At 39.0% G+C, this 15,297-nt stretch overlaps 2 protein-coding genes across 3 annotated transcripts in view; one reads left to right on the forward strand and one right to left on the reverse strand.

Annotated features, from left to right (window-relative positions):
• Positions 1 to 1,648: 1,648 nt before the first annotated feature.
• On the forward strand, positions 1,649 to 6,747 carry mrpl33 (mitochondrial ribosomal protein L33). Its single transcript, XM_066675209.1, has 4 exons — positions 1,649 to 1,786; positions 3,066 to 3,084; positions 3,273 to 3,379; positions 5,747 to 6,747. Exons 1-4 carry the CDS (start codon positions 1,696 to 1,698, stop codon positions 5,794 to 5,796), a joined length of 267 nt encoding a protein of 88 aa, XP_066531306.1. The 5' UTR covers positions 1,649 to 1,695; the 3' UTR covers positions 5,797 to 6,747.
• The window catches only part of rbks (ribokinase), a 37,092-nt gene continuing 28,541 nt past the window's right edge, over positions 6,747 to 15,297 (reverse strand). For both annotated transcript variants that reach the window (XM_066675196.1, XM_066675187.1), the window contains exon 9: positions 6,747 to 7,245. In XM_066675196.1, coding sequence (XP_066531293.1) covers positions 7,072 to 7,245 — 174 coding nt within the window. In that variant the 3' untranslated portion in view covers positions 6,747 to 7,071. The remainder of the gene's footprint in view (positions 7,246 to 15,297) is intronic.

Consider the following 15,297-nt stretch of genomic DNA (forward strand, 5'->3'; position numbering starts at 1 on the left):
GCACCATCTTCTGGCTCCCTGAATCGCCGTCGCCATGGCAATGTGATGCACATCCGTATGACATCACAGCCCACTCAGTCCGACAGGCAGAGGCCGAATGGGATTTGAGAGCAGCTGCAGTCTCCAAGGCTGCAGTTTACACACATACACACCCATTCTCCCATTCTCAGGGCTAATTCTACACACAGGCTATGGCCTGTGTGTTTTAGATGAGCAACTACAGTCTATTAAACTGTCATTAAGGGTTCATACTTGCAGATTTAGGGGTGGATTCCCAGACAGGGATTAAGCCCAGTTGGGCTGTACGCTTATTTTTTTTTGATTGTGCGTTTGGAATTGTGATTTTCCATTGAACGGTGGCTATAGTCCAGGACTAGGCTTAATCCCTGTCTGGGAAACCAACCCTTAGTGCTCGTTCATGGGGCAGGACTTAAACAAATTGGGAAATAACTTAAATGAAGGATATATTTGTTTTCAAATCTTGCCTGTTTGGTTTATCTGGAACTAGACTTGTCTAGACAACTAGCTTATTTTGGACCAAGAGGGTAAAATAAAATGACAAAAACTCTTTTCCATTTCTCTTTTTTATTTTTAGATGATGGAATATTTGACATGACAAAATTGGTTCTGCAAGCAGATACAAACTTGGCCCTTTATCAGCATTTTCCTCCTTTTCCTGCACACTTGTTTCCATCACCCAGGTTCTGATGACGTGCTGCTTATGTCAGCGGCAGTAAGAGAGGCGTCCAGCCTCAGAGACAGGGAGAACATGGACTAATTTAGCAATGTGAATGGGAGAGAGCAGTCCGTGGGTGTTGTGGCTGCCTGTGTTAGGCCTCAGAACCGTCCTCAGTGACGCAGGCTTATTCGTACACTTCCTGCCAGCTGGTGGCAATGTAGCACGTCCAACAATTCATTTCCTGAACACACAGAAAATGTTTTTGCAGTATCGCTTCCTTTCTGTCCTTCCCTCATACCCACTTCTTCTCCAAACTGACATGTCTTTTTATTTATTGTATCTATCCATTTATTTTAATTTTTGGAAGCAGATATGCCTCCTTTGTGTATGACAAAAAATGAAACTTTTTTGTGCAATAAAACCAATAGAACAGTTAAATGTGAATAGTATTACATTCTATCAACAGAATATAAGCAAATTAATACATTTCAGAAAATTAACCTGACTGTTCACTTTCAAGATACATGTAGCATTTTGGCCAAGACTAATTTTGAATTAAGTACAAAACTGTCCAATGCAACTTACAAGTCCCCTTCTGAAATACTTTCTAATTAATTCCGAGATCGTGGCTTTTGGTTGGTTCATGTATATGGTTACAATGTCAGAAAGCATACTTTAACGGTACTAGTATTAATTCGGATTGTTATGCATTGCAGCTCCACAAACTCAGTTTGGGGAATACAATAACTCAGGACATCAGGGTTGTTTTTATTTTTATTATTATTATTATTATTATTATTATTATTATTATTATTATTATTATTACAACTATCCATTAAACTCTCTGTTACCAATTTCATATTAATTTCACTTAAGCGAGGTCTGCTCCGGCAGGTCTTTAAGCAGATTATCTGATCTGTAAATCATCGCCAGGAAAATTTTCACAATTCACATAATATGTAGATCTGTTCTGTTATGACCCGGATGACGCAGGACCCGTATAACGCAGGACCCGGATGAAGCAGGACTCGGCGTTAAAGCTCAATGTGACATTTCAAAGCTGGTCTCTTTACGCTAAGATTAAAATGTTTCTCACCGCTGTTAACCGTGAGTAAAGGAAAACTTGCCCATATTGAGGGTATTAAAAAACAGGTCTGGGGTTCAGCCATTGTTTTAACTCAGGAACAGGAAGGAAATAATACTACGGTTAGCCTATTGCTAATAGCATGTCTCTACCACTGTAAACACGACTGTTCCGTTAAGCGTTAGACGCCGTGAGAGAGAGAAGTTTTTCACTCAACGCTGTTTCGGTTCATTTTTAATCTTCGCAAACTTAAAAAAAAAATCTTTTTAAATTTTATTTTGCGATACCCTGCCACGATTAGAGTTAAAATACATTACTATATAAACACATGAAGGATTACAATACAATTTATTACAACTTGGGTAGAATAAAAGGGCAGTATATCTGAATTCTTATAAAATACTGTGCAGAGTAGAGATCTTGACCTTAGTGCACATAGTCTACAAATTATATATTATACAGTATAGCATTTTTAAAATGTCCGTGCCCTCAGCTACCATCGCGCAAGGGTTTCAAACTCTTACAAATCAAGGAAAAACTAAACATTTATATGCTTAAAATGTTCCCTTGGTTTAATAAATGGTTTCCTCAATTTTATAAACAATGCCATCTGTTTAATTATGTGTTCCCTCAGTTTAATAAATCATGCCCCCAGTTGTATCATTTGTTACTATAGTTTAATAAATCACACTGTTTTATTATTTGTTTTTTCCATTTAATAAATCATGCCCCTAGTTTAATTATTTGTACCCTCACTTTAATAAATCAAGCCCTCACTTTGTTCCCTCATTGTAACAATCCCATAATAATGTGTCATTCCATTTGACTAAATGAAGGGAACAATTTATTATATTTTAGAAGCCTCATATATATTTGTTTTAAGAGCGTGTATACCTTTCTCCTCCTCTGTTTCTGGCTTTATAAGTCGTAATGTATAAATACACATTTATTATGATTACTTTTTTTAAAATATGGCTTTAGTATTTAAAAGTATTGATTTAGCTTCTCAATTCTGAGTTGTTAATACAAAAATAATAAAGACTACATGCGTATTATGTTGAAATTCTTTGTATTTTTCTTGTATAAATATTGTTTATTATTCTGTATAAAACTCTAGGTTTTGTTGAATCTTAAATCTGTTTATTAACATTTTGACTTAAAGTCTGAAATCTGAAAAATTTGTCTAAGTTGCTACTTGTCTCTCCACAGGTTTATTGTGGCCTTAATTATTTTCTTTTGTTGTACTTTTGCACAATGTCCAATCTAATATCAAATTCTTGTTTTGTTTCTTTGTGAGTCCAGTTGCCAAGAGCAAGTCTAAGTAAGTTATAGTTTCACAATTTCCATTTCTGTTCATAACATTATTAGAATTTTATTTGTCTCTTAATGTATTGTATATATTTCTGTTAAAACTGCACATATGTATATGTATGAATTAATGTATTCTCGTGTTAGTAAGAGATTAATGTTGTATTTAATGTTTCTGAAGCAGTGACCTTGCTTTTCCAGGACTGTGCTGGTTCAGATGGTGAGTGCAGCAGGGACTGGTTACTGCTTTAACACTAAGAGAGGACGACTAAGAGAAAAGCTGGTCATACGAAAGCATGACCCTTTAGGTAAAGTGATTTACACCATTGTGAGAGTTCCCTTCTTTGAAACACACTTTCTGTCATATATGTACTTACAGTGTTTCCTCTAGAATTAAATTTTTTTTTGCAGTGGAGGCAGGCACTCACAATATATACACTACATAATAAATTTTACACAGTTTATTTTCATAAATTGAGTTGCATAGACTGCAGCCTGGCTTAGAGCACTTAATATACCATGATTTCTTAAGAATAAAAAAAGAGCTCCATGGACTTATCATAGGGAAACACTGCCAGAGTATATTGCAAACATATTCTGTGATAAATTACAAGTTAAAATGCTAGTAATTATTTGTATGGGGAGGAATAAAACCAATACATGCGTAAGTTAGTGTAGTATACATGGCAAACTGGAGAGAGGAATCTTTTTTCTTTATTATAATTATCTCAGTGTAGTTTTGATTTTTTCTGAATTACAATCTCTTAATTTACTGCATACATGTTGGGGTCAAACTTAGTCATAGGATTAATCTGTGTTAAAAATGAACACGTTAGCCTTGACAACACTATTTTAAAGCTTATGTGTAGAATCTAAACAGGCTCAATTTATTAAGCAGTATGTGCCAAACCGAAAATAACATTCTAAACTTAACATTAGCTAGTTTAATCTATCTTTCATTCTTTCCTCTCTATTTCTCAAGCTCTCTCTCTCTCTCCCTCTCCCTCACTTGTCAGGTGTATAGATATAGAAGCAGGGATACATTTTCCACTTCTTGTATTCCTCACTCCAAAATAAAAGCCCTCTGCTTTTGTAGTTGCGGTTTCTTGTAATTATTTAAATTCTGATGGAGCAGCGTCAACAATCAAGCAGCGGTGGGCCGCCGCCGCAAAATACACATAGAGGAAACACTGACTTACAAAGGTTGCCAAGTACTTGTTTGGTGTTTGAAACCTTGCCCTTTAATTTGGCATTGGAGCTATTTGTTACTTAAGAAGTTTTAAAACATTTATTATATTAGTGTTATAACTCAATTGTAAAACTAAAAAGCAGATTTCAAACACCAAATGTGCCTTTGTCATTCATAACCGATCTCTCGCATTTCAAAATTTACATTCATTTAATTATAATTTGATTATTGAGATAGTTATTTGCAATTTATAAAACTAACACACCTCACCTGTGGAAAAACAGTGCCCTGTAACCCATATTAGACTTTCGCTATCAAGTAATAAAACAAAATACCATTGTAGAATTACCTTCAGAAAGCCAATATGATTCTTATCTAATTTGAGATAATACGGTAATCATTGCAGAGTTAAGGATTAGATGCTTTCATAAAATTACTTGTAATAAATTAGTTAAAATCATTGAATGCATTGACCAGCGAATAGTTTATTTATTTATTTATTTATTTATTTTGTGGTCGATATATTGTTCCAGAAATAATCGTGATGAATAATTTTTTAGACCATTTTATGCCACTAATATAATGGTAATATTATAATAATAATAATGCAATTATACTCCTCTAAAGAGCCATGATAGGAGCAAAAATGTGGTTATTAAGAATATTCAGACATTGGATATGGCATATAAATGTTTACATATCCTCAACAAATTAAACCAGGGCAGAACAGCACAATGACTGAAATGTTGGTGACATTTATTCATATGTAAACAAACAGGTTAGCAGGAAACGTCCATGTATATTACAATAAATTTAATAATGTAACGATTGTGACAGGTTTATGAACCAGGTGTTATAGTAATTGTTTCACATTCCTTCATTGTCTTGACTCTTGGTAAACCCCCCCACTTTATATACATTTAATGCTAATTGATTTGTTATGGTTAAAAACAGTCTCCTGTAGTTTATTTCCCAAATATGTCCATGACATGGGGTGCATTATTTCCCAAAGTTTCTTTCCATCACTGACAGTCATGACAGTGAAGAGAGATGTTTTGTTTCAGACTCTTTAACTTGTGTGAATCTCTGTGCATGTTTGACATGAAAGAGAAACCTCCCACTTGATTGTGCTAAGTCTATGGTTTTGAGCTCTGTATGTTTCCCTTTGGAATTTGAAACAGTGTGTGTACATTCCCTGTGAGAATCAAGTTAAGAACACAGTTTCAGTGTGACATCCCAGTTTATGGTTAATTAGAAGTCAGCAGAGCTGTTTTGATGAGCCAGTGGCAAGGAATGATGCCCGAGTTTTCCTTTTGTTGTCTGCATCGGGTCCATAGAGATTCCTGACCATTGTTTGAGTATTTATTTCTTCTGTAAAGTCAGTATTTAAAGTTTAAAAATAAAAGGTGAACTGCATTTGTTCAGACGATAACAGGTAAACGTTTAATTCTCTCCTTAACTTTTTTTAATGTTTTCCCACCCACAGTGAATAAACATGTTCTTTTCCTTGAGAAGAAAAAGATCCGCTCTATCTGAGCATGAACCAAACATGGACTGGTGATATGGACACTGGAGATACATTCCCGCTCTATTGGACTTACACATGCAGTTCAGTTGCATTGTTTTCAAATGTAGTCAACAGGCGGATATATGAGTAAGAGTTTGAGGAAGCTGACCAACGTGAGACATATCAACAGACTCACAGTCCCATCTAGAAAGACAAGAATCCCTCTGGAAACCGGATGCATGATCCATTCACGACTGCTATTTACAGAGGAAAAATACCGTGAAGGTCATCACTCAGGTTTAAGTTAAGAAAATGTTTGTGTTTTATGTGCGAATCTTCAAAATTCCACTGTGACGAAAAATAAAACTGAAAATATTTAAAGGTGAAAGTTTGTAGAAGTAAATGACGTTCATATTAAATTTGACATTTTAATTGAAAACATTCAGTTATTAACAAAAGACCAGTAAGTATACCCAGCTCAATGTTCCTGTGTAACCATTTACAAAAAAAGAATGACGTATTTGACATTAATGACTTTAATAACACATGTAGTCGCTTGCAAGCTACTTTGAAATGTAGTTCTTTGTTGACAGAAAAGCGAATAATGTTATCTTTTCTGGCGTCTTTACATCAGTTGTAACTAAAAAGAAAAAAAAAGTGTGCCGCTTTAAATGCTGGAGTCCATTAACCTCATTGTTGAGGTAACTCAGACACCGCAAATCAAGTCCACTCAAAACCACAAGTCCTAAATAGCATAATTAGAAAAAGAATGCAAATATTATATCACAGGGTATCCATCCACATGAGCTCTTTTGTCTTGGTCAGTAATCATGATGTGGAAGTTGCATTGTTCTAACCATGCAATGTTTGAGAGCCTGCCTGTAATTACAGCAACTACAGATAACTAGGCGTGGGTGAAGATGAATGTTATGTGTGATGCAAGGCCATCACTGTCTCTGACCCATGACGCTGTCCATTATCCACAAACCACAAAGGCCGGTTTCCCAGACCCTCGCTGATACAAATAAAAGAATTTCATTAGTTATTCAGCATTGGCACTGCAGTTTCATCCAAGACAAAGCTTAATCTGGAAACCCCCTTATATTAATGTTAGTAAAAAATGATTACATTTATGGCAGTGGAAAAATAAGATTTGGTAAATGCTCCATATTTCACTGTCACAGTTACATACAATTAATTCAAGGATTTCTTTAAGTGAAATGAGTGGAACAGCACATCATACACAGCCCTGTGGGTGATAGTGGTAAATTTTTATTACTATATTACTACAAAAGTAAAAGTTCTTAAAACATTTCCGGTGGAAGGTCTTTCTTGAACGGATAAGATGTCTGAGTGCCGGTTGTCTGCACAGACACAGCAGCTATAAGGTTAGCTCTCCTGGCCATCTCCTCCAAGGGCATTGTGTGATGGTGGGCAATGTAGAAAGCCAGAGCCCCGATGAAGCTGTCCCCAGCTCCCTGTGCCAAAGAAACAAACGTACTGAGCTCCAAATTCTAAACGGAACATTTTATATTTAAATATGGAATATTTGGTTTTGTAATACATCAGCAAAACAATGAGACATTAAATACATGGCACTGTGCAAAAGTCAGAAGCCAAGAGAAAAGGAAATAGAGGAAAACAAAATTGTAAAATAAAAACAACTTCTAAGACTGAACTTTGTGGATGGTTTATGGATTTAAAAAAAAAAGAAAAGCTGAACCCAGATTTCCAGAAATGAACAGAAATTGTAATAAATGTTGGCAGACAAAATGCTGATAATTGAAATATATTTATATTCAGATTTGTATTATCAGCTATATTTCAATTAGTTTTAACTGGCTGTTTTAAATTGAAATGAAATACATGAAGTCTTGTCTCTGACTTTTTTGTATTTTAGTTAATGAATTGGGTCAAATCTGCTTCTGAAAAAATGCACAAGCTCTGCAGTCACGAAAGTTAAATTCCATCTTAAGTCTAGTCTGACCAAAGAATGTGTCATAGAGAATTAACGTTATCAACCAGCTGTGGATGGTAATATCTGCTGATGACTGGTGTGTATACTATGTTGAGTCATATCTGCTCATCTGGCTGAGTGCTGGGCAGCATGAACAAGTAATAAGCAGAGCTGACTTGGGGTTGGGTCACATGGGTCAGTGTTTAACAAGAGGGTCTTCAGGGTGCCCTTAACCTCTCTATCATTGAAGAGGCATTGCCCTTGGCTTGAACCTTTCTAAGAACTTGAATGCTGTTGCTTGAAGCTAATGGTAGTGCTAGGAATGACAGTATTGCATTGTTAATAAAAGGGTTGTACATAAAATATTTGCTCATGTATTTTTATGCATATGAGCCTTACGCATTAATTTTTTATCTGTTGTCATATCTATAAAAGTGCCATATGAAGTGCACATACAGTTATAAAACAATAGCTCAAATGTATTCAATACAAGATTGTTGCTATATGAATGTATAAAACAATGTTCCTCCACACATACCTACTCAGAAGCTTAAATCAACTCAGGAATTCAGGAATATTCCATTGTGTGTGCAGAAGTATACCCTGGGGGGTGGGGAGTGAGTGGGGGGGGGGGGTATCCAGATGGGAAAGCAGTGAGGAATGTGGTAATTTACTGAGATCTGACCACAGATGACTCTGCCACCAGTTCTCACGAGTTTGTCCGATTACTCATGACTATGTCTACTTCCCTAGTCCCTCCATTTTAATGCACACCTTCAACTATAGCTTTATCAACCTCCCTCCTCCAAACTCAACTCAGCAGTGACAGCAGCACCCGGAGCTGTTTAAACTCCCCTTAGGATAAATGACTAAATTCAGACATGTCAGCAAATAATCCATTCCAGTGTAATCACTGGCAGCTCACGGGTTTTTTGTTAGTCTTTGTTCATCCTGTTTAATTGGAGAGGCTGAGCAGATCATTGAAAGTGTGGCAGGATCCTGTGCTGTCTCTGGAAAATTTCTCACTCGTCTGGTAATAACTCCTAACAACTCCACCCTGTAAGACTGAAGTAGTTTCAAACCTCCACCCATTATGTTCATTCTGGTAATCCCCCCAAGAAACAACCAGAAAAATAACAGATGTCACAAAGAAAGCATAAATCAAACTTCAAAGCTCCAAAATGACTGCTGATATTTAAGGCATGGTGTAACACAGTAGTGAACACAGACTATTTCAGCTAGGCTTGAAATTTGTGCCATAAATATAATAACTTTCACTAGACACTTGACCAAGTCAGGAGTTTTACACAGAGCTTGTTAAATAGTTAACGAGTTGAATCAGGTCTGCTGGATGAGCCAATGTGCAGATTGTTAGGTCGTAAACACTGGGACTGAAAGCTGTTCTCTGAAGGCCTTGAAGCTCAATTATATAATTTTATTTTATTCTTACTGGTAACACTCTGAAATGAGAAACACAGATAATGCTGCAGGTTTTAACATTGCACACCAGCAGCAACTTAGTTTGAATGTTGTGTTTTTGCGTGGGTTTCCTTCCGGTGCTCTAGTTACCACAACCAAAATCCAAAACACAAGTTGATTGGCTGCTTAATTGTCCATAGATGCACGTGTATGAGTGACTGGGTTAGTGTGTCAAATAGACCACATGAGTGAGTGGGTGAAGCCCTGCAATGGACTGGCGCCTAGTCCAAGGTGTGTTCTTGTTTCATGCCCAGTGTTTCCTGGTAGGACCCACTGCAACCCTGATCAGGATGATGCCATTACAGATGAATGAAGGAATGAAAAAATGAATACATGATGCTACCTCGTGTTTATGTATTTGACATAATGTAATTTACACCGGGGGGCACGGTGGTGCAGCAGGTAGTGTCGCAGTCACACAGCTCCAGGGACCTGGAGGTTGTGGGTTCGATTTACGCTCCTTGTGACTGTCTGTGAGGAGTTGGTGTGTTATCCCTGTGTCTGCGTGGGTTTCCTCCGGGTGCTCCAGTTTCCTCCCACAGTCCAAAAACACACATTGGTAGGTGGATTGGCAACTCAAAAGTGCCCGTAGGTGTGAGTGAATGTGTGTGTGTCTGTGTTGCCCTGTGAAGGACTGGCGCCCCCTCCAGGGTGTGTTCCTGCCTTGCGCCCAATGATTCCAGGTAGGCTCTGGACCCACCGCGACCCTGAATTGGATAAGCGCTTACAGATAATGAATGAATAAAAGGATAATTTACATTATATGTAAATCATTTCATAAATGACAGTAAGTAATTTGTTTAATTACAACTAAATAATACAAAAACAACCTCAGCTCACAGTGTGTACAGCTACAGCGACAACAGCCACAAGGAAAATGTAATAACAAAAGAAGCCCAAGATGTCCAATCCGCCAAAGCTTGTAATGTAATGTACTTCTCCTTGGATTGTTGAGCAAGAGTAAGATGGGTCTAGTGTGTGATGTTCAGCCATCGTGACAGCCTCTACCCCTCCTAGCTCTGCTTCAGCCGTCCTCCACACACGCTCGGGAAGGTTAGATTGAGCTGCCTGTCCATCAGCTGACAGAAGTATTAGGACTGGCCAATCAGAGAACATGACCTGGTTCACTTTCTAGTCAAACAACTCCATGCAAACTATAGCTAAGCTGCAGGATATGCCTAGTGTATGAAGAAAGCCATAGTTATACGCACTGTATTCAAACACGGCCGTGGATCACAAGTGGGCAACCAAGCATACAGAGACTGTATAAGTTATATCTCCTTAGAAAAGCATTCACAAATGTAACTGGGGGTCCTGGAGAGCTGCTGGAATATGAGTTTAAGGTCATCATGGCCAGTGCCAAGTGTCGACTAGAGGGTTATAAAGCCCCCCTATCAATAAAAACCAGAGAGTGAAGTTTCTGACTCCCTGTCACCTCCACAGCAGTTGTTGTCGTCCTAAACAAGAACCCTTCCCACATCCAGCTGCTTTAAACTTTCTATTTAATTTTCGGCACATGCACTTCACACACGTACTGTAAAGTACAATACCACAGTATATATATCCCACACAAAATGTTTTTCCTGTAAGAACTTTTCCCCAGTTTCCTTTATTGGTGTCAATGCACATCTGCATTAACATATTGCGTTATTCATTCAATCATTGTCTATACACTTCTCAATTTCATGGTCTTCCCGCTCCGGGTGACTGTCTGTGAGGAGTGTGGTGTGTTCTCCCTGTGTCTGTGGGGGTTTCCTTCGGGTGACTGTGTGTGAGGAGTGTGGTGTGTTCTCCCTGTGTCTGCGTGGGTTTCCTCCGGGTGACTGTCTGTGAGGAGTGTGGTGTGTTCTCTCTGTGTCTGTGTGGGTTTCCTCCGGGTGACTGTCTGTGAGGAGTTGGGCGTGTTCTCCCTGTGTCTGCGTGGGTTTCCTCCGGGTGACTGTCTGTGAGGAGTGTGGTGTGTTCTCTCTGTGTCTGCGTGGGTTTCCTCCGGGTGACTGTCTGTGAGGAGTGTGGTGTGTTCTCCCTGTGTCTGCGTGAGTTTCCTCCGGGTCCTCCGGTTTCCTCCCACAGTCCAAAAACACACATTGGTAGGTGGATTGGCGACTCAAAACAAGTGCCTTCGAAGGGAGACACACACTCACACATTCACTCATACACTCACAAGTCGTCAATCCACATACCAACGTGTGTTTTTGGACCATAGGAGGAAACCGGAGCACCCGGAGGAAACCCACGCGGACACGGGGAGAACACTTGTTGCAATATGCATATGTTATATAACCTATATTCACCTATATATATTTTATATAACCCATATGCACCCATATATATTAGATTTAATTTTCATGTTAATATAGATTCTCATACAGATTCTTATTTAGAAAGAAACAATGGGTGAGTAGATGTCTACAAACCTTTGGATATATAACATAAACCATATGTCCTGATACGTCTGAAGTTCAGTGAGAGAAAAGGTAAGGGACCTTCCTATTTGATTCATTTGGAATAACTTTTGGCTTAAGTTATCGAGTTTTGCTGAGAAATCCAGCTTCGTGGAAAGTATGTGGCCTGAAAACAATTGTCCTGCTGGAAAGTTGTGGGGGGACTTTGTGAAGGAATACCACAGGCTTCAGTTGAGATTACTGGTTCCCCTCCCTCAGTCTCTTTATTAGTGATGGGAAAAGTCCTCCCTTACACACAGACTTAGAGCGGAGAGGTTGCATCACCATGACACGTTGCTGGGTGATGCCTTTTTTCCCCATGTAAGCCAATGCTGCTGGCTTCCTCTTGATGTGTCTCATTTCCAGTCTGCCCGGGTGATGACATCACCGTCCTAACGTCAGCAGGAGGTAAGGGTGTTTTTCGGTAAAGCCCTGCCCTGCTGAAGACCTTTGTGGTGGGTCCTTTACTGTCCCCGCTTACTGGACTTAGCCTTTCTGATTTTGATTGTCTGGACCCACTCAGAGTTGTTCTGTCTGCCTGGGCAGCCCACCCACGTTCCAGCTGGGTGTGTGTGTGTGTGTGAAGTGGATAGCAGAGGCACGTTTAGTCTGCAGACACGCATTTATACACACTGGAAGACTTTCTCTCACACCCACGGGCTGGACGAATGTAAGCCTGTGTTCAATTTAAAACTGAAAAGCAGAGCCTGAAGGAAAGGCTGCTCAGCTGGCGGCCTGCAGTCTGGACACAGACTCAAACAAGCTTTTATCCTCATCAGGCAGCCTGTTGTGTGTTCTAGCGAGCGGAGCCTAAGAGTACAAGCCTGGTCTATATGTCACAGGCTGCTCTATGCAATGCACTTGAGGATAAACAACAGCTTGAATATTTATCTAAAGTTACATGTTTGTGATTACATTTAAAGCTGGAGATGTGCATTTTCCAAACTTTTAAAATCGGCAATGCTTTAATTTAAGCACAGGATATAATCTCAGTTTAAAAGGATGCATTTTTCACTTTTGACATACTACTTTTTACAAATAATTTTACAAATTCTTTACAACTACATTGATCCTTGAAGTTGCTTCTGTATTGATTACAGAACCATGACATATGTCTGTTTTACAAATATAGATAAACTGACTACATCACATTTTTATTGTCAGTAAAGTTATTGTCTTGTTTTAATGAAACATGCTTTTAATACCATTGCACTGCAGTAAAACATTACCTCTGCATTTAGCCCATCCATGGCAGTAAACACACACACACACCCACACCAGAGGCAGATATATGGGTGGGACTATGTAGGCCTGGGTCCACCCTAACTGGACCAAAACCCAAATAGCCAGCCATAGCTAATTGCCTCACTTCCTGGCTGATCTGTGCACGTTTCCGTGAATCGAATTCGGAGCTGGAGCGTGAAGGGAGGTGAGAGGAGCCTGAGGTTAACGAAAAGTTGCCGCTGCGTCTTGTGAATTCTTTACTTAATTCTTAAGTGAATTCCTCTGAATCAAAAGATTTCACATCTTTTTTTACCATACCATATTTACAAAGGGAATTAAATGTGCTCATTCATTTTAGCCAAAGCCCAACTAAAGCTGGCTATGCCATTCACACACATGGAGCGCACATATATAGTGGGCAGACATCTCAATGGTGGGTGACAATTCGGTCCCAAGCCGGCATTTCTCAGGTTTAACCCATGGCTGTGTACCCTGGTTTTAACGTAAAAGAGCATTTCAAATATTTGCTTGGTCTGCTTTGCTCTGCCATTTAGAAAAAGGAAAAGAATAAAATAATATAGTGCACAATAAAATTAAATTCTACGGATGAATTCGTAATAAACTGCGCTGCCAGAGGGGATACAGCACTGAAGGTCATTTAGAGTTAGATTTAGGAATAGTCATGTATTAATGGCACAATATTTCTTTAGCAAAATATTAAGGACAATCTACATTGGCTTCAGCTCTGTTAGATGATGGGTTCAGAACATTTTTACTGTGTTCTGCAGGCGTCTGGACCTTTCACTGTTTGTAAAATGGATGAGTGGGCCTTTACACATTGGACTTTTTCTTCATGTAGTGCCATGCCACAAGGCTTTTGATCACACAGTGGGAGATTGGCTTACGAGCAAGCGAGAAGCAGCTGATGCTTTTAACTTGAGACTGCTCGCTATTCAGTGCAGATTCTATTATGGTTATCAGGGAATAGCGATGCAGTGATTAATCTTGTGTGCTGCAGATGGATAATATTTCAGAAGAGCGAGTCCCTTTCAGAAATGGATTTTTGCATCTGTGAACCTTGATGTTACAACTTGACTATTGCTGTGAAGTGAAATAGCTGTGCTTCGCTAGAAGAGATGCTGAGTCACTTTTGAAAAATCACAGGTCATTCCTTGTGATAGCACCAAAAAGGATGAGATCACTGAGGGATGCTCATCGGTGAAGAATCACTCAAATTGGAGCACACAGCATTCTTTCAGTGACTGCAGAAAAAAGCAGGACCGAGGCTGAGTTGTAAATAATAACAGTGTGTAATGTGAATCAGTCTACAGTCGCCTCGGCTAAACTTTAACCTACTGTATTTTAACACCACCCCGCATCACATGGAGTGCTCTCTTTTAAGCAGAAACAAAACACGTTCGATGCTGCTGAATACTGACGGTAGCTGCACTTGCCTCATCGTTCAGTAGATTATCTAAAGTGGAAATGGAAAAATAGAACAGATTTCTTATATATAACGTGCACACAGCTTTAAATATAAACAGATAGAAGCATGCTTTGGTCTTGCCTCACTGCTCCGATAAAATCTGGCATTCACCCACTCATGTTTTTTTAACAGCTGGGGGAAAACAGGGCTTACTGGAAGAGGGATCAGGGCATCCAAAAGACTTAAACAACTCAGGATTTATGGGTCATGAAAGTGTGCGGGAGCAGGCCCACAGTGCTGTGGAAACCAGCCAGGCAGCCGGCTGCGGCTGAAGCAATGTTGAAGGTTGAGTCACCCGTGTTGGGGAGGGTGGGGAGTGTGGGGGGGGGCGCGGTTTACCCCCAAAGTGACTGTGGTTCATACACTGTTTGGGTGTTTGGATGGTAGAGTATTCGCATTTGAATGTTTATGCAGATGACAGAGATAGAGAACTATTAAAGGGTAAATGCGCAGATGTTTATTTGTGTCTGTGTGAAACAAGGGTGAAATTTAGGAGAAAAGCTGCAGATTATTGCTGTTAGGGGAAAGAACTGTGGTCAACAATCAAAGGATAATGACATTCATTTGCGCCTCATTCAGCACCCGCTGTTTTAAAGTTTACATTGCACTGTTATGGATACAGACCAGCGGAATAACAACATACGCTTCAGCTACTGTCCTTACTGACGGGTCCAATGAGAGAATTCGGTCCAGCCTGGACCCAACGGGAATCTAGTTAGAAGCATTTAAGTAGATGGTGAATAATTTTAAGCAACAGTTCGTTATTCTGAACAATGCTATTTATGTGGAACTTCAAGTTATTGTCCTTCATTCAGTAAGCAGTAATGTCCTTCTTTACAAAAAGTCTCTAATAAATACACTGTAAAAATTGCTGTAAATTTACAGCAGGTCTGCTGCAGTATTTTATTGTAATACTCAATTACATTAATATGCTGTAAAT

Source organism: Hoplias malabaricus, chromosome 1 (genome assembly GCF_029633855.1).
Source record: "Hoplias malabaricus isolate fHopMal1 chromosome 1, fHopMal1.hap1, whole genome shotgun sequence".
Lineage (NCBI taxonomy): Eukaryota > Metazoa > Chordata > Actinopteri > Characiformes > Erythrinidae > Hoplias > Hoplias malabaricus.

Excerpts from the sequence above, each read along its gene's own strand:
- mrpl33 (XM_066675209.1), top strand. The coding sequence starts at position 1,696 with ATGAAGCAGGACTCGGCGTTAAAGCTCAATGTGACATTTCAAAGCTGG. Across the intron at positions 3,380-5,746 it reads ACGAAAGCATGACCCTTTAG|TGAATAAACATGTTCTTTTC; the intron begins GTAAAGTGATTT and ends TCCCACCCACAG.